The 20,193-nt window shown below is 41.0% G+C and overlaps 1 protein-coding gene across 1 annotated transcript; it reads left to right on the forward strand.

The window, feature by feature from the left end:
* Positions 1-17,817: 17,817 nt before the first annotated feature.
* LOC122046349 (cytochrome P450 77A3-like) lies at positions 17,818-19,965 on the forward strand. Its single transcript, XM_042606999.1, has 3 exons — positions 17,818-18,502; positions 18,577-19,056; positions 19,360-19,965. The coding sequence occupies exons 1-3, from the start codon at positions 17,879-17,881 to the stop codon at positions 19,804-19,806; spliced, it is 1,551 nt and encodes a 516-aa protein (XP_042462933.1). The 5' UTR covers positions 17,818-17,878; the 3' UTR covers positions 19,807-19,965.
* Positions 19,966-20,193: the final 228 nt, after the last annotated feature.

The raw sequence follows: 20,193 nt of genomic DNA on the forward strand, positions 1-20,193 counted from the left end.
ACTCGGGCGATCCGAGCACCTGGAGTTGGTCTAGGCGCCCAGACTAGAAAACTCATTTAAAAACTGAGTTGGAGCACGACGGTTGGCCAAACCCACGTCAACGGTCCATGCGTCCGGAGGAAGTTCGGGCGCCCGAAGGTGGATAAACTTTGACGATGAAGTTTCGATGAGAGCTCACTACGTCAGCATTGTCCGGGTGCCCAGGAGGGGATCTAAGCACTCGAATGAGGCTATAAAAGCTGCATTCGACCAGCAACTTCAGAACAACAATTGCTATGACTTTAGTTCTTGCGCGCTGCTCCGAGAAGGCTCTGACAATCCTAAAAAGTTGCTTTGACAACCTACGATTAAGGAATTCTATTCCTACTTTCTTCTTGTCAGTAATCTTTCATTTTACAGTTTGTGTACTTAAAGTTTGCAACTCATTTTTGAACAAATTGTAATTGCCCAACGAAAGTACTCAACGAGTGCGGGCCTTGAAGTAGGAGTCGTCGAAGGCTCCAAACCAAGTAAAACTACTTGTGTTAGCGTTTGTATTTTCATGTTTCTTTTCCACTATGTAATCTCGACTTTCGAAAAAGCAAAGAATGCTATTCACCCCCTCTAGCATCTTTACGATCTAATAAGTGGTATCAGAGCCAAGTTGACTTTGAATTGGTGCAACCACCAATCAGGCAGGAGGTGACTTTCAAACTTTCTTTTAATCTTTCTTTTCGATTTTGAGCTTTTTGATACGCGGAGCCAGCAGAGAGCGCTACGTCCCCAGCTTTCATCAACTCATAGTTCGGACAGGATCAGTCCAAATTGGTGCAATTACCTTTTTGGACAAGTCTTCTCGTCTCTTTCTACAATATCTTGAATTGGTGCAACACCAATCATGTCTTTCTTTTCTCCCACACTACTTACCCGAAGACCAAGTTTTGGAAACATTTCCAAGTTTATCTTTCAGAAATTAATGGTTTAAAATGAGGGATACAACACCGTTCGTCCCCCCCCCCCTTTTTTCAATGGGTACAACTTCTTGTATTGGAAGAAGTGGATGGAGGTGTACCTGAAAATAGACTTTGACTAATGGTTCAACATCTGCAAAGGATACAAGCCTCTAATCGACAACAACACCGAAATTCTGATGGATCCAGAAAACTGGAATCTGGAGATGAAAAAGAAGGCACAAACTGATTTCAAGGCATTGAACACGGTCTAGTGCAGACTCACAAAGGAGGAACTAAACCACATCGGCCCGTACGAAAATGAAAAGGAACTTTAGGATAAACTCATCGAGTTGCACGAAGGAACAAACTTTGGGATAAACTCATCGAGTTACATGAAAGAACGAGAGGTCATCTTTGCTTATTTTCTGAATTCCAATGAGGTCATTTTTACTTTTTTAAATTGACAATGTAGAAGCATAGATATGACAAAAAAAGACAAGTTGATGTATGGTTCAATTGGAAGTGTCCTGGTTTAGTTCTATAACATGATAATCAGTGAACATCTTAATCATTTTCTGATCAGTTCTAACTCTTTCTTATGGGTGAATTCTAGGTTTTGTGAAAGTTTCTCAAGACATTAGGTTATGTTATTTGCTCGGATTCTCATGTAAAACATTACCCACTTTGAATTTACAACATGATTGGTAGCTCTTCCTTTTGAGTTACATTACTTGCTAAACGACAGTCATAGAAATAGATGCAGAAAATGATATGTTGCTCACAAGGTTGGTTCTTTCTAACACATTTCCTAGTATAACTATTCAGTTGGAGTTGTTTAACTCCTCTAATATGGCGAATAATGTGAGGCCTCCTGGAGTCGGATTAAAGTCCGAAAGCTTAGCTGACGTGGCGATCAATGTCAATGAGAGGTCGGCACTAAGGGTCAACGTGGTGGATCGTTTCGATTGAGTGGTCAGCCCACTGGACAGTTAGTCCGGTCGGATCCAAGTCCCGCCGTGTTACCATTCGGAGCTAAATCCTTTTCATCACTCAAGATAACAAAAGCTATTCTTTCAATAGAGTAATCTAGTCAATCGGACCATAGGTCTGGTCGGGCATACTGGACACTTAGTTCAACCGGATCCTTTGACCACATAGAGAGCCGGTTGGCTGCTCTTATAAGCGACAACCATCGAACTATAAAAGGAACTTGGTTAGTTGACTAGTTAAGCATATTCAGGGTCTCTCAACCCAACCCGACTGCCCAATATTCCTTCTCGTCGTTTTTTGTGGCAGCTGTCAGAGAAGTAAGGGAATATTCCCCGTACCAATTATATAACGGAAGTTTCTATGTAGAAATTGTGGGTCTATTTTGGAAAAGGTGTCAGAGTATCTTTATAGTCTGTCCTTAATTGGAAACGCTTTGATATCTGTGCAAAGGAAAATAATAACACTATAAAAGGAGGTCTCTATCTACACATACAGGTACATGAATGCTATGCATATGCATCATTACTCAATTACTATTCATTTACTACGGTTCACTACTACCTACTGTTTGATCAGTTACTTGAGCATTGGAGTACCTATGCTGGGACCCTTTTCTGGCCCGGTTGTTGACATTCTTTGTGATGCGCAGGACCACCGGAGTTATTTTCTTCTAGCTAGGAATCTTCTTACAGTCAACATCAGAATCACTTGTTTAGTACGCCATTTTCTCCATTTTTAGACAGGATCACCTCATTAACTAACTAATATGTGCGAGACAAACTACCAAAGTAGATGCACCTTTGACTTTCATAAGGTAATGGATCAATTTACTCTTTGATTTTCAATGTGCCCCTAAACACTTTCATTATTATGCCCATCTAGTTAAATTGTTTCATGATTTGATATGAGTAATTAGACCATGGCCCCTCAAAATTTTCAGACAAACACATCCTTTCTAACACATGATTTGATATGAGTAATCTTGCATAGTTGGTTTGATGCCTGCGAAGGAGGATAAGGTGACCTAAGGGAAGATATTTATATCCCTCAGCAAAAGTATATATTTGATATGCTCAGGATATTAACGTGCAAGAGACTACATAAGTTGACACTTAATATGGATCCTAATTTCATATTAGTACCATAATAGAGGAGCCACTAATTGATCTTGGAAGTATAAAAGATTAGAGAGAAATTGAGTGTCTTGCAGTTAGAGTTTACATCTTATTTGAAGTTAGTGTGATCAGTATCTTTTGGAGATTTATGTTTTTGGAAAAAGACCCTGAAAATTCTTTGATACTTCAAGAATGCTGGGTATTATGTTGCAGATTGATCTGATTTTTCTACAAATAGGTGCTTCATATCATGTGATTGCATTCAGTGGGAGGTAACTTGATTTACTGGAAGGGCAATAAACAGGGTGTTATATCTAAGTTATACAATATTAGCAACATGTGAGCTTCTTTAGGTCAAGTCGTTAGATGATTGAGTTGTGATATACGCATTAGGTAGTGTTCATTCTAGGAATGCCAATCCTTTCTGATGCTTTTGGATGATTGTTTGTTGCTACAGAGTTGTAGTAAATCAAGAAGCAACTTTTCAAAATTGGTATTGGACTCCCAAAAGATGGAAGAATGCATTGGGTACCAATGGCGGAGTTAATATGCCCGGGCTAAAAATGGCCTCCGAAGGGGTCCCCGGGCTAAAGGCCCTTTTTTTTTTATTTGAGAATTCAAAATCAATGCCGTGAACTGCTAATATTAACATAACCACCAGCAGAGCCCCCGGGCTACAGGTCGAGTAAGCTTATGCCCGGTTCCGCCCGTGTTGGGTACACGAATGGCTTACTTTAACTATTTTTGATTTGGTAGCGCTGTGGGTTATGGAATACAGTGATCTCTGTTGTTGCCATGGTTGGACAAATTTGTCGAGCTCCTTTTGGTAGTGAATGCTATGGTTGTTTTGTTATGAACATTGCTGAATTTTATAGCGGTTCGCTCGCTAAACAATCTAAGTTTGTGGTGTCTTCATTCTTTTTATTTATTTTTAAACTTATAAATTTCCCACCAAATTGAAGAAATAGTCATCGAGCCATTTTACTGAACAATTACCACTTCCCAAAAAGTGCTACATACAATAATTTTCAGTAGGCAAATGCTGAGACCTGGAATCTGAAGCTTAAAAGTAAGCTAAGTTTCTAACTCTTATAAATTCCTTCGATACGGGAAGAGTTTTTAGTTCATTTATCATCACACATACTAATTGTTCTCTTTTGATATCCTTGAACAGAATCAATCCTTGGCTACTAATTTATTTTATTGGCGTTCTACTAAGTCTTAATTGCCTCCGTGATTCCTTAATCAGTAGATCTTCACTTTCTGCTGTTCTGCAAGGACGCGGTGTAATAAGTCTAATGTGCCTCAGACACAAGATTTTATTATTTGGCCCACTCTATTACTTGTGCAGGCAAGTAGCACTGTCGCACTCACCATCAATTTCTCCTGTTCATCATATTTAAATTGGCTTTTCTTGTATTCTGCAGGCTTATGTAGAAAAGTATGTGAAGAATTAAGTCCTATACCCGGGAGATCACGTCCAAACCACGAAGGGGACTTTCCTGCCTCTGCCATGCCATCTCTTTGAATTTTAAGTTGGATCGACAAAACTGTATATGCCATTTCTCTGATGCGTGGTTGGTGTAAGCGTTCTGGTCTATGACGGTCCCAATGTTTATTGCCTATTTATTTCACTCTGGCGCGTTGCACCAATGGACAGCAGCAGAATTGAATGCGTGAATGATGTCTTGTTTTAATGTCCGAAGACTTGAATTTGTAAATATAAGACTCGAAAAATTTTGTGGATTGTGCTTCGAAAGCTCATTACGTGCTGTCTGTATCAGTGAGCCGTTGGTTCAAAATGGAATAGATAAATCTAAATTAATTAAGTTGACTTTTTTAATAAAGTAATTGATTGAATTTTGTCATCAAAATAAAAAAAAAAATCAAATAGATATAAAATCAATTAATTAATCAATCGACCAATGATATTAGACAATCAAATTAGTCTGATTTATCAGTTGAGTTATGGAGTTGTGTAGTCGAATTTAAATATATCATTCGACTATTTATAATATAATAGTTGACTCAATTGATGTTTTGATTTGATTGGTTTAATATTTTTATAAAAAACTTAAAATTTTGAATCGAAAGTGATTCGATTGATTAATTGATTTAATTGACATTTTACACACTCCCTTCTATAATAACTACTCTAAATTATAATGCAACCATAGGACATTCAGATTATCATTTAGGTATTCACGATTCAAGCCCTCAGCTATGTTGAATTTGTAAGATTTTTTTTTTTAAATGGGGCACACAACTAAAGGATGCTGGGCTCTTGGGCTGCTCGTTGCGAGCACTTCCCGATTTACCCTAGTGGTCATTAGGAAACTTTCGTGAGATCGGGCCGGTCACCCAGGCTCGACATTACCCAACCTGGTTAATCATTTTTTTTTTTACCCCCGGGGCTATTGTGCAACGACAGGGCATCCAGATTATCACCCAGGTACCCGCTGTTCGAGCCCCATCTATGACGAATTTACAGGATTTTTCCTCTAAATGGGGTACGCAACTAAAAGATATTGGGCTCCTAAGTTGTTCGTTGCGAGCGCTTTCCGATTTACCCTGATGACTGGTGAGAAACTTCTATGAGACTTGGTCGTGTTAGGACCAAAAGTAGCTAGAGGGGGGGGTGAATAGCTCGTCGCGTGCTCGTTGCTCGGCGTTGCTCGTTTCTTCTAAAATGTGCAGCGGAAAATGAAGAAACAAATCACACAACGCTAACAAGGTTGGTTTACTTGGTATCCACCTCACAAGAGGTGACTAGTCCAAGGATCCACACCACGCACGCATCCTCCACTATGAAAACACTCCTTTTCGGTAACTACCGAGGGCGGAGAAGCCCTACAAGACTCTCAGTACAAGAAGAAAGGAAAGGGAAACAAAACACAAGCGCAAAGCTTACAATGAGTACAGAAAACCCTAACCCTAGCTTCTCTTCTTGCCTTTGATCCGCCTCTTGACTTGGAAAGCTTCCAAGATCCTTCAAGAACTGGCGATCTGATCTTTGAGAGCGCTGTGGAGAAGTTGGCGAGCGATCTGGAGTGAATCGGTGAAGTTCTTTTGCAGCCATCGCACGCCTGCAGCTTAAATCGACGCCAACGGTCGGAACCCGATCGATTCAAATGTTCCCAATCGATCGGGGAGGCTTTGGATCGATCCACGGATCGATCCAGAGCGCCTCTGTGCTCTAGGAAAAACGCCTGGATCGATCCACGGATCGATCCAGTGCTTATCGCGAAGCGGCCGCGTCCCAATCGATCCACGATCGATTGGGACATCTGATCGATCCACGGATCGATCCAGCTCCTGGATCGATCCACTGATCGATCCAGCTCCTGGATCGATCCCCTGATCGATCCAGCACTTGGTCTTTGCCCAAAACCAAGTTCCAAGACTCCCAAACCAACATCCGGTCATTCTTGACCTGTTGGTACATCATGCCTAGCATCTGGTCACTCCCTTGACCTGCCAGGACTTCCCACCAAGTGTCCGGTCAATTCCTTTGACCCACTTGGACTTTTCTCGTCATGCCAAGTATCTGGTCACTCCATTGACCTACTTGGACTTTCCTATTCAGATGTCTGGTCAATCCCTTTGACCTATCTGTATTTCCTCGTGCCAAGTATCCAGTCAATCCTTTGACCTACTTGGACTCCCCAACACTAGATGTCCGATCATCCTTGATCCATCTAGATTTTCCCTTGCCTGGCTTCACTCACCAGGACTTTCACCTAGCTTCACTCACTAGGGTTTTCCATCTGCCTAGCATCCCAGTTAGGACTTCCCAGTCAAGTATTCGGTCAACCTTGACCTACTTGACTCTTCTTCAATCAATATCTTATTGTCAAACATCTAAACTCAAACCAAGACTCAGCTTGGTCAACCAGGTCAACCTTGACCTGAGGGATGTTGCACCAACAATCTCCCCCTTTTTGATGTTTGACAATACCACAATAACACTTACACTACCACATGTAAGTTAAGCTAATCCCATAGCCTCATTCTTCATGCCACTAGGTAATGAACACATAAGTTAGACTCTTCATTCTCCCCCTAAGAGGGCAAACTCCCTCTAGGTAATGAAAGCCTAACTTACTCCCATTCACAAGTCCTTTCATTCTCCCCCTATTGGCACACATCAAACCCCCTACTGATAAAACACATCAACCCATCTTTGGGCACACATCAACCCATGCCCCAATTTTGGGTATACATCAACAAATCCATTTGTTGACAACTCTCCCCCTGAAGAGTTGCTCATCGTTGTTCACAACATCACTCGTTGTGATCAACACGACAATGAAGGTCCCATACCCTTCATTTATCCTTAACTTCTCCCTCAATGTAGACAAATACCCAACCTTGAGCATTTTCTAACCACTTGAGTTTCCACTTGAAATAATGAGGATATCCACTCCCCATTTCAAGTTCAAAAGCTCGTCCATGAGCATTTTCTTTAAAGAAGGTTAACCACTTTCCAAGGTTCATGAAAAATAATTTTTCATGTCTTTAAAGAGTCCCTCCCCCTAAAGACATGGTGGTAACTTCTGTCATTGCACCAACAATGACTTGGAATCCCTAAACCTTTAGGAAACCCAAATTTAGAAGTTTTGAGGTTCAAATATTCAAAATTTGAAACAAACCTCAACCTAAACTTCAACTTAGCCTTCCTTAACCAATCCATCCTTGTTTTCAACACGAAAACACCCTTTTTATGTATACAAATGTATTTTAAGGGTTTGGAATGGTTACATAGACTAACCATGGTTCAAAGATGCTGAAGTCAGGCCTTCCCAGCCAAAATCAGCAACTTGGATCGATTGGAGTTGGGATCCAATCGATTGAACCAACCGAATCGATCCACTGATCGATTCAGTATGTGTGGATCGATCCACTGATCGATCCAGCGAGCTTCTGCTCGCGAGATTTACCTTCTGAATCGATCCACGGATCGATTCAGGAACTCCAATCGATCCATGGATCGATCGGAGTTCTGATAGTTGCTGAAATTCCATTTCAGTCAACTTCAGAAACCCCTAGAAAATTCTACAAAAATCCAAAAATCATGAAATTTCGTGTAGACATTATTTAGGGCATACTTAATCATGGAAAAATAGCTTTCTATGAAAATACTTTATATTTTCAAAGATTGACACAAACTTGAAAACTTGCAAAAACTTTAGCGTTTTCTTCAAGTTTGTGTCTAACTATTCAATGGTGATTACTATCAAAAGATAGCCTTCACCAAAGTTTTCCAAAAACATTTTAAAAACATTTTCAAAACCAATATCCCATCATGTTCCTTGGGCATAATGCACATGACTTGTACATTAGCTTTCCCAATGATGGGAAAACACATAACTATGTGTTTTGATGAACTTAAAAACTCAAATGAATGCACTAAATCAACATCTTGAGCTTTGTTCATCATCCTAACATCTCACTTGTATCTAATGTGCACTAAAGCACATACAAGTCACCTTATAGTCTTTGTGAGATGTAGATTTTGGTTTTGCCCTAATCTAGGGATCATGCATATCTATCTAGGCATTCTAGAGATATTAGACATCCACCTAGGATGTCACTTGTCAATAATTGTTGTTAAATGCCATTTGTCCTTAATTACAAGGAAATAAACTAATGCATGATAATGTTATGGCATACATCAAAATAAAATAACTTTCAAAAGAAAGATTCATATAACTACATGATGTATGAATGTCATGACATGGTATTTTTTTTGGATTTTGCATAATAAAGCATGAATGCAAAAATAGACATGATGTCATGGCATATGATGGGCAAACAATCATGGCAAGATTTAGCATAAATAATGTATTCCTAGATTAACTATCTAAGTATCCTTAAAATCTTAGCTAAACTTACAACTTAAACCTAGATTGCCCTAAAGTGCTTTAAGAAAATGCCAAAGCCTAAATTGGCATTTCTAATTTCCTTGATTAATGTATGCCAATTGAAAGTAAGCATATCCTCAAATGTTGGCATATTTCATTTTTCCACAAGGGTAGCACTATTAAATTAAGGCCCGGATTGCCTTAAATTTCCTAAGAACATACCAAAATCCCAACTTGATAGTTCTTATGAATTTCCCAATATGTGACATTTAAGACTAAAATCAATTCTTCCACCATTAGGCACATTTTACTCTTTCAAGGAGTAAATAATAATTCCATTTCATTTTCAAAGGTTAACAAAAACCTTGAAAATGCTCCTTGAGTGTCAATTTCCTCAAAGTTGGGTTAACTACCCTTCTAATCGGAGTTGACACTCTCTAACCCATCTATGGGGTAGAGAAGATGCTCCTAGGAACCCAACACCTATTGGTGCTCCTTGGATGCTCTAGGTATTCACTAGGGATAACTTCCCTAGATACCTTCCTAGTGACCTTGTTTGGCTTCTTGGAGGCCTTGGTCACACTTTCTAGGTCAACTCTAGGGATAGCCTCCCTTGTGACCTTGTTTGTGACTTTCTTAGACTTCTTAGAAGCCTTAGTCACATTTATTGTAAAAATACTCTTAGGGATGACTTCCCTAGTATTTTTGGCTTGACCACTAGACCTAGGGTTTTTTCCATAACTATATGGAACTCTATGGTAAGTGGGCACATCCTTCTTAGCCTTTGGTTTGTATCCCAAACCTCTATGGCCATTGGATGGCTTTTGTACCCCTAAACCTAGGTTATGCTCTTTTTGCCCTAATAGGATATTTTCCATCCTTTTTAGGGTCTTTTCCATTTTATCAAGTCTTGACCTCAAGACTTGATTTTCCATCACTAAGTCCTTAGTTTTTGTTTTTCCATTAAGTTCATGAGCATTTTTGTTTCTAGGCTTGTAGCTACAATCCTTAGAGTTCTTGCCTAGACTTTTACCTACATTCCTAGCCTTAGGTGTAGTAGTTTTAGCATGTAGGGCCACATGCTTTTCCTTAAAGCCCTCATGCTTCCTATTCTTATGGTAAATCGCATTAAAATGATAGAAGTTAGAACTATCATACTTTTTACCATAATGTAAAGGGGTAGGCTCAATAAATGTTACCTTCCTTTTTACCTTAGAGGCTCCCCCTTGACTTGAGCTTCCTCCTTGAGCCTTGATCATCTTCTTTCCCTTGGGGCATTGACTTCGGTAATGCCCTTTTTGGTTGCAAGAAAAACACACAATGTGCTCCTTGCTCCTTTTTGTTCCGGGGATGGTCTCCTTGGGCTTCTCCTTGCCCTTTTGTGCCACTTGGTCCTTCTTCTTGGCCAAGTTGGGACACTTGCTCTTGTAGTGCCCACTTTCCCTACACTCAAAACATATTATATGATTTTTATTTTTAATTGAAACATTTATACCTTCTTGTGTAGGGATGGCACTTTCTCCTCCATTTGCTATTTCTTGAATTTCGGAGGTGGCACCACCTTCTTCTTCTTCACTTGACCCGGATGTCGAAGCTTCTCCTTCTTCTTGATCCGGCGTCACCAAGGATTGCTCCCCCTCAATCCTAGAGGTGGAGGCTTCATCATCTTGAACATGAAACAAGGAGTATGCTCCCTCTTTGTTCCCTTCGTTGCATTCCCTTGAGGATGAAGCTTCTTGGATTTCCTCTTCTTCGGAGGTTGAGCATCTCTCAACCTCGGAGTCCTCCTCTTGGTCTTGCTCCAAAGAGTCACCCTCTCTGGATTCTTCATGATCTTGTATAGTGGAGGGGATCTCTTCATGAAGCTTGTCCAATTTGCTCCATTTGAGAACTTTTCCCTTTGAATTTCTTGGAGCCTTGAAGCCTTCCATTAGAGCAAACCATTGCTCTATCTCCATCATAAGAAAATTTTCGATTCTTGATTTCCAAGAATCGAAACTCGTAGAAGTGTATGGTGGAGCCACCCTTGTGTCAAATCCAAGTCCATCTTGGAATTGCATCTTGAAGTTGAGCTTGATAAAGTCTTGAACTTGAAGAATTTGCTCCAACTTCTTCACCCTCTAGCTTTTCTTGTTATGCTTGACCCTTCCGGCGATGATTCCGGTGAAGAGCGGCCTCGCTCTGATACCACTTGTTAGGACCAAAAGTAGCTAGAGGGGGGGTGAATAGCTCGTCGCGTGCTCGTTGCTCGGCGTTGCTCGTTTCTTCTAAGATGTGCAGCGGAAAATACAGAAACAAATCACACAACGCTAACAAGGTTGGTTTACTTGGTATCCACCTCACAAGAGGTGACTAGTCCAAGGATCCACACCACGCACGCACCCTCCACTATGAAAACACTCCTTTTCGGTAACTACCGAGGGCGGAGAAGCCCTACAAGACTCTCAGTACAAGAAGAAAGGAAAGGGAAACAAAACACAAGCGCAAAGCTTACAATGAGTACAGAAAACCCTAACCCTAGCTTCTCTTCTTGCCTTTGATCCGCCTCTTGACTTGGAAAGCTTCCAAGATCCTTCAAGAACTGGCGATCTGATCTTTGAGAGCGCTGTGGAGAAGTTGGCGAGAGATCTGGAGTGAATCGGTGAAGAGATGCCATCGCACGCCTGCGGCTTAAATCGACGCCAACGGTCGGAACCCGATCGATTCAAATGTTCCCAATCGATCGGAGGCTTTGGATCGATCCACGGATCGATCCGGCGCTTATCGCCTGGAAAACGCTGGATCGATCCACGGATCGATCCGAGCATTTCATCGAGCCGTGGTCTGATCGATCCACGATCGATTGGGACATCTGATCGATCCACTGGATCGATCCACTGATCGATCCAGCTCCTGGATCGATCCACTGATCGATCCAGCTCCTGGATCGATCCCCTGATCGATCCAGCACTTGGTCTTTGCCCAAAACCAAGTTCCAAGACTCCCAAACCAACATCCGGTCATTCTTGACCTGTTGGTACATCATGCCTAGCATCTGGTCACTCCCTTGACCTGCCAGGACTTCCCACCAAGTGTCCGGTCAATTCCTTTGACCCACTTGGACTTTTCTCGTCATGCCAAGTATCTGGTCACTTCCTTGACCTACTTGGACTTTCCTATTCAGATGTCTGGTCAATCCCTTTGACCTATCTGTATTTCCTCGTGCCAAGTATCCAGTCAATCCTTTGACCTACTTGGACTCCCCAACACCAGATGTCCGATCATCCTTGATCCATCTGGATTTTCCCTTGCCTGACTTCACTCACCAGGACTTTCACCTAGCTTCACTCACTAGGGTTTTCCATCTGCCTAGCATCCCAGTTAGGACTTCCCAGTCAAGTATTCGGTCAACCTTGACCTACTTGACTCTTCTTCAATCAATATCTTATTGTCAAACATCTAAACTCAAACCAAGACTCAGCTTGGTCAACCAGGTCAACCTTGACCTGAGGGATGTTGCACCAACAGGTCGGTCACTCCAAGCTCGACGTTACCTAGCATGATTAATCTTTTTTTTTTCTATAGGTAAATTTAAATTCCTGATTTATTTCCGTTTGAGACAGTCGTGGAGACTTTGTCAGGATAATAGATTTCATTTTGACCAAATTTATAGACAAACTTAAAACAATTTTTATACTTATTCATGTTAAAATAGGGATGAAATAGATCACAACCAAAATAGGTAATTTTGAAATGCTTTGGTCGGACCTAGGTTGTAAATGAACAAATATTCGTGAATAAATTTGATATTCAGTTTGATAAAAATTTATTTATGTTCGTTCAATGCGCACAAGATCAATTAAATGAATAAATTTGAACAACTCGTTAAACTAAACAAACAAACTTAAATATATGTGTTTTGCTAGTTAATATTCATGAGTAATGTTCGTGAACAATATTCATGAATAATATTTGTAAACAATATTCATAAATAATATTTATGAATTATGTTCATCAATAAAACTCTTATCAACGTACTAAATAAACAAAAAAGAGTTTCAAATAAACAAACAAGTTTATATTATCAAGCTTAATAACCAATCAAGTTTAAAATATAAAAGTTTTAAACAATCAAATAAGATTAAATTGAGAACTCGATAACATCTAAATGAATCAAACTCAAGTTTATAAAAAATAAACTAAATTAAGTTTGAATGATCATTTCAACATTTTAGTTCATTTTATACTCGACTTAGCTTGCTTACCTTATCAAAAAAACTTAAATACCATAAAACTTGGCTCAGCTCAATTTGTTTACATCGCTAGTCGGACCTAAATGAACTAACTAATGGCATATCAAACGGTATTACTAAGCACTCTTACTCAAATGGCCATAGTAAAGCCTAAAACGCTGAATCTCAACTCTAAGGGGGTGCTTGGTTGAAGGAATTAGAGTGGGGAATGGGAAAAGAATTTAAAGTGGGTTCTTGGTTTGGAAAATTAGTGGTGAATCCCACGGGTTCAATCCGCTAAACATGGAAATAAGCTATTACTTAGTAAAATAGGAGGAATGAAAAGCTCTCCATAAGTTGATCTTTAAATATATATACGAGTATCTAGAGATATTTGTTCTAGATGGTCACCACATTTAGTTGTTTGTAGTCTACGCATAACCAAAAGAATCCACCCTTTAAGTGTCATTTAGTCACTAGATGTAAATCTATAGGGTATTCACCTCTGAGTTAAAAACCATTATTCTAGCATCTAATCCAACATTGTCATATGTTCGTACCGAGGTATCACCCTTTTCTTCTAGCTATTTTGTTCTTTTTTGACTTATAGATGCCATTGTCCTATCCATAGCATCTTCATAAATTTTGATAGAAAATCTAGCCAACTGCACATGATCATAGCACATGCATCCTTGTTGGCGATTGTGATGCTATTAAAGGGTAGAAGAATTCCACCAACTTAATCGAATTTCCACAGTCCTCATCTACACTACTTTTGTCCTTCTCGAGATTTATAAACTCTTGCATTTGTTCATCGAGGAATTCGTTTGGGGTAAAATTTCCGTTCAAAAATTCTCTCGAGGGCATCTCGAGATACTTGTCTATCCCATGAAGTGTTTGATTCTTTTACAAGAAATTGACACACTATGGCCCTAAACCCGACATTACCATGAGTGTATTCAGTCCAATCAAAGATACACATTAAGGAACTCATGCCTAGTGTGAATTGTTGGATTAAATCAAATTCAAGAATCAAATTACAAATTAATTTTAAATGTCTCTTCTACTTCTACGAAAAGTAAAGTTCAATTTCATCTCAAATACCTCTTCATAGATTCATTGTACCTCTTCATGGATTCACGAATCTTATTAATTAATGCATTTAATGTTGTTAATGTCTTGTTGATTTTCTTGTCATCCAAAAAATGTATAAATATAGATGAAGTGTTAAGTTTGTGATAAGGTGGTGTAGCAACAAGAAGTCCAATATAAAGGAATCCATTTTGCTTCATAATCCTCTCTTTTTCCATTTTTTTCTATACTGGATAGGGTTCGCCCATACAAGAAAAGATAACTTTGATTAATGTCATATAGTAAGGAATGATTTCTATAACAACCTAACATGTCTCATAGAAATTTATTTAAAAATTTCTAGATATGTCTAGTAGTGTTCATAGACAACTTAGTGGAGACTACTAGATTTGGACATTTTAGGCCACTTGCATACTACAAGCAATTTTTGTATCCTCTTGTACTTTTCTCCAAGGAACTCTTCTTTCTTCTTTTGACTTGTCTTCTTCTTTTGACTTGTCATAGTCCTAATGAAGCAAAGGTTGGTGAAGGAAACTCAATAGCAAACGAATGGATTTCATGTTTCATAAATACTAAATCAACAAGTTGCTTGTACTAACTTACTAGCAATAACTCTACATAACTATATAATATTGACTTATGTGGTGGCTCATAGGTAACAAAGTTAACATTGGACGGAATAACGATTATTCTATGGGTTCGTTTCCTCAGAGGAAATGCAGAAAAAGACATAAAGAATTCGATAAATGAAGAGCAACTACTTCTAAGTTTAAACGAAAAGAATTTTATTTGTAAAATAAAAGATAATGCCTAAAACAACTAAACAAATATTTAAATAGACCAAAACCTAACTCACAAAAGACGGAAATATCCTTGAACCCTAAAATTAAAAATTACTAAAAAATAGTAATAAAAATATTTGCAACCTTTGAAAATGCCCTAAACAATATTTTTTGGATCCAGAATTGTCATGTATAGGTTCCACCCAGTAACAAATGTAGATCTTTGAACAAGCTTCAATTTGACGTATAGATCATCTCGTTTTGAGACTCGAGCCAAAAGTTATGATCCGTTGAAGCTCGGCTCCTCCTGCGTCAGTCTTGCATCAATTATCCTAGGTTGAAAAAAACTCATTCTCAAGTTTATAGTAATATCATGTGGTTGCGCAAAAGAAAGGTCATCTGACGTCAATTTGACAATGGTTTGTCATGGATAGATACGTGCTAGATATAATCTACCACCTTTGACTACTAAAAATAAGTAGCAACTACTCTGTTATATCTGCTGATGTATTAGAATCACAAACTTCAATCTCTTTAACGATCAAAAAGTCAAGGATTGGAATAATGTTCCTGTTATTGTAAGCATTCCATAGCATTTCTATCTCATCAGGAAATTGATTGGTATACTGGTGGCACAGAGATTCCTTAGTGCAAGTTGCAACTGGTATTTTTCGAATTCTGCATGGAACCAAGCTAAGCTGTGAGCCTTGCAGAGCGTTGTTTGTTCTCCCTGATGCCAAACAAAAATCTCGAGTGCATTCTTCCCTATCGTGCATTACCTGAGTTGGCTACAACAGTGAAATGCTTATAGCCGCCGTAAGTTTCCCGTTGGGCAGGAACACAAAAGGTGTCATCTTGAAATTGGATTATCACTATATCATAAAGTAGAAACCATTCATGAAGTTCCTTCAAGATCTTCTTTCATTATAATTTATACATTGCTAAGATCCATATCCTGCATAAAAGTATCATAAATGGGCTTAACAAACTCACCACTTTCAAATTTAGATTCTTGCATGATCATCATCTTCATCAAATTTGTTACCATTCATCTAATGCTCATTATGTTGTATGTCTGGATGAGTGCTTTGATGAACTACATCTTCCTCCAAGTCATTAATATTGTCTTCATTAATTTCTTCTCCCTCATCCCTTGACATATTTTTATCAATAGATTCATCATCTTCCACACCACTACCTTCGATGTCCTCCTCCATATAATCATAGACCGATCTCGTATCCGACCTCAACGCCTGACATCATTCAAACAAACTTTGAGTGTAGCAGACGAGAAGAGAGCGACTCTTTATCGTCCTTTTCATCTTCTCCTAGTCAATGATCTTAACTTTGCCTTATTCGTCTCGTGAGGATTGGAATTGCTCCCACCATATGGATGCTCATCCTTTGAGTTTGACAACAACCATCTTTCCTTTCACACGGTTTGGTACTTCCATATAATAAACAAATCATCCCACGTTGTTAAGTCAATCAACGAATTCCTCAGTTCGTAGCATGCTAGAAAATTTGGATAGATCACCCGAAAATTAAGGTCTCGATATCATTTCTCTCAATCATGATGTTGCTGGTATGTAGCACAATAGTGATATGGATTCTTCAAAGTAGACTCAGATTCACGATCTTCAAATGCCGGTGCCGACAAATGTTAGGTTAATTCTGTGATTTGCCTCTGTAAATCCTCAATCATTACATCCTGAGTGCTACGATCACAATGCTGAGTTTCCTCAATTGAAACCTGCTTGTTGCGACCACGACCACCTTCCATTGGACCTGATGTGCTCTGATACTCGGGTTGGCGGGGGCGCTGGGGGCGAGCGTATTCGCCTTTTGCCACCATGATGTGCTCTGATACTAATTGACGTTGGGCGGAATAAAAATTATTTTGCAATTCTCTTCCTTAGTGGAATTATAAAGAAAGACGTAGAGAATTTGATAAACGAAGAGGAGTCACCTCTAAATTTAAACGGAAAAAATTTTATTTCAATGCAACTGATAATACCTAAAACAACTAAACATACGTTTAAATAGACCAAAACCTAACTCGCAAGAGATAGAAATACCCTTAAACCCTAAAATAAAAAATTACTAAAAATGAAAATATTTGGAACCTTCAAAAAGGTCATAAACAATATTTTTTAACTCAAAATTGACATGTTATAGATATCTGAAGAAGCATTATTTGACACATACATCGTCTAATTCTAATATCCAAATTAAAAGTTATAACTCATTGAAGCTACACTCCTCTGCATCTACGTCAAAAGCTCTCAATTTGGTTAAAAATAAAATACAAATAAAATATATAAAATAAAACCAAAACATGAATTTCTTCTTCTTCAACTCCGTTAACATCAACCTGCATACCAACTGTAACTCGCACATCTTTATTCCTAATAAAATTTACACAGATTTTGAAAAAGTGAATTAACTGACTTCACGATCTCAACTCTCAAAAATATTAAAAGTTGGTCCTTTCATCGAAACTGGATGGATTCTCTCATATGACCAACATCCATTCAATGTGTAACTACCACAACACAACTCAACACAACTCACAGAGAAGCTCTTTATCCGAATGAGTTAATTTGTTAAACTTGATCTAAATTTATTTAGCAACGACATTTGCCATATCTCTGGTCCTAAGCATTGTATATAGCAGAGTCACCAATGAGGTCGAACGTTACTCTCCGACCTGTGACCTCCAACTACTCTCCCTCCATTAAAATCTGCATTCATTTCTTCGTCCTCTGCGTCTTCCCGTCCCTCCCCCGCTCTCCCTTAAAGCCACACCCTCCCTCCTTTCTCTTGCTTCACACACACACACACAGTGTTGCTCAAAAGCACTCTGTTTCCTTGCGGCATTACTACAAACACATGGACTTCATCAACTTCTTGTACCTCGTTGCCGCCGCCGTGCTGACGGCCGCGTGGTGGCGGCGCTGTTCACGCATCCCGGAGGGTCTGCCGCCAGGGCCTCCTGGGTGGCCCGTGGTCGGAAATCTCTTCCAGGTCATCCTCCAGCGGCGGCCCTTCATGTACGTCGCCCGCGACCTCAGGCTGAAGTACGGCCCCATTTTCACCATGCGCATGGGGCAGCGCACGCTCATCGTCGTCACCTCCGCCGATCTCATCCACGAGGCGCTGGTCCAGAAGGGCCCGCTCTTCGCCAGCCGCCCCGCCGACTCGCCCACCCGCCTCCTCTTCAGCTCCGGCAAGTGCACCGTCAACTCCGCGACGTACGGCCCGCTCTGGCGCGCCCTGCGCCGCAACTTCGTGACGGAGCTCGTGACGCCCACGCGGGTGAAGCAGTTCGGGTGGATCCGGGACTGGGCCATGGCCAACCACCTCGCTCGCCTCCGCGCCGAGTTTGCGGTCGCCGGCGCGGTGCAGGTCATGGCCAACTGCCGCCTCACCGTCTGCAGCATCCTCGTCTGCATCTGCTTCGGCGCGCGCGTCCCCGAGGAGCACGTCCGCCTCGTCGAGGAGGTGCTCAAGGAGGTAAGTTCAGAGTACACATTGTAACAAACAGATAGAGAACTCTTCGCTAATACCCTGCATTGGTCCTCGACAAGGTTATGATGATGACGACGCCAAAGCTTCCAGACTTCCTGCCTGTGTTCACGCCCTTCTTCCGCGGGCAGCTGGCGGAGGCGAGGAAGCTACGGAAGCGGCAGATGGAGTGCCTGGCGCCGCTGGTAAGGGCGCGGAGGGCGTTCGTGGAGGCCGGAGGGAAGAAGCAGGAGGAAGGGGGCAGATTGAACTCTCAGTGGGAGATGGTGAGCGAGGAAGGGGAGGCGTACGTGGACTCGCTGCTGGGGATGGAGTTGGCCGGGAAGGGGCGGCTGGGGGAGGAGGAGCTGGTGACGCTCTGCTCGGAGGTGATGAGCGCCGGCACGGACACGAGCGCCACAATGTTGGAGTGGGCGATGCTCCACCTGGTGCTCGACCAGGCGGCGCAGCAGCGGCTCTACGACGAGATCGTCGCGGTGGTGGGCGCCGACAAGGCTCGCAAGATAACCGAAGCCGACGTTGAGGCCATGCCCTACCTCCAGGTATACCCGCATAAATGTCGGCACTCAACGAACTTATCAATCGGTTTATTTATTTTTTTTAAAAAAAAACCAACCGGACCAAACCAAAACCCCTGTATGAATTCACTACTACTTAATCAATCAGCTTACTTTATGTAAAGTTTGAATCTCACGTGTGATATATGGAAAGGGATTTTTTTTTTCTGGATGAATTTTCATTAGCCGTTAAAATTAGTTTTTTAAAGAATTAAATATCTAGATTAAAAAAAATTGCTAACTTCCCATTTTACTAATAATTTTCTACTTTTATTATTTGAAATCCAGGCGGTGGTGAAGGAGACGATGCGGCGGCATCCGCCGAGCCACTTCGTGCTGTCGCACGCGGCGACGCGGGAGACGGAGCTCGGCGGCTACCGCATCCCGGCGGACGCCAGCGTGGAGTTCTACACGGCGTGGTTGACAGAGGACCCCTCCAAGTGGGCCGACCCCGGTGAGTGGCGGCCGGAGCGCTTCCTGCAGGGGGGCGACGGCTGGGACACCGACGTCACCGGCACCCGCGGCATCCGCATGATGCCCTTCGGCGCCGGCCGCCGCATCTGCCCCGCCGCCACCCTCGGCGTCCTCCACATCCACCTCATGCTCGCCAGGATGGTGAGGGAGTTCCGGTGGCTGCCGGTGCCCGGCGAGCTCCCGCCCACCACCGCTGAGACCTTCGCTTTCACGGTCGTCATGAAGGACCCACTTCGAGCAGCCATTGTCGAGCGGCAGTAATATCAATAAATACCTACCTACTATATATATTCATTAACTATTATTACAAAGAGAACGAAATTTAGTTAATATTTTAGTTAATATGTGGTATCAAAGTGCTTAAATGGATTGAAATCTTTCGGGGTGGATTGGCGGGATGTAAACTCACCCCATTTGTCATTTGTCTTCTCAGTCATCATGATTTATCTTTCTTGTGTTGGTTTCGGGACGGACTGACACGGATGTTGGGACGAACGTATTCATTTTTTACCACTTAAATGGATTAAAATCAATTATTGGTTATTAGAAGAGGAAATACATGTTTCAATATAATGCAAATAATGTGTGCTTTATGGTGATGGCTTATGTGAGTTTGGAATGGCAACTCAAAAAATGCACTGTGTACTT

The sequence above is a fragment of the Zingiber officinale genome, chromosome 2B (genome assembly GCF_018446385.1).
Source record: "Zingiber officinale cultivar Zhangliang chromosome 2B, Zo_v1.1, whole genome shotgun sequence".
Taxonomy (NCBI): domain Eukaryota; kingdom Viridiplantae; phylum Streptophyta; class Magnoliopsida; order Zingiberales; family Zingiberaceae; genus Zingiber; species Zingiber officinale.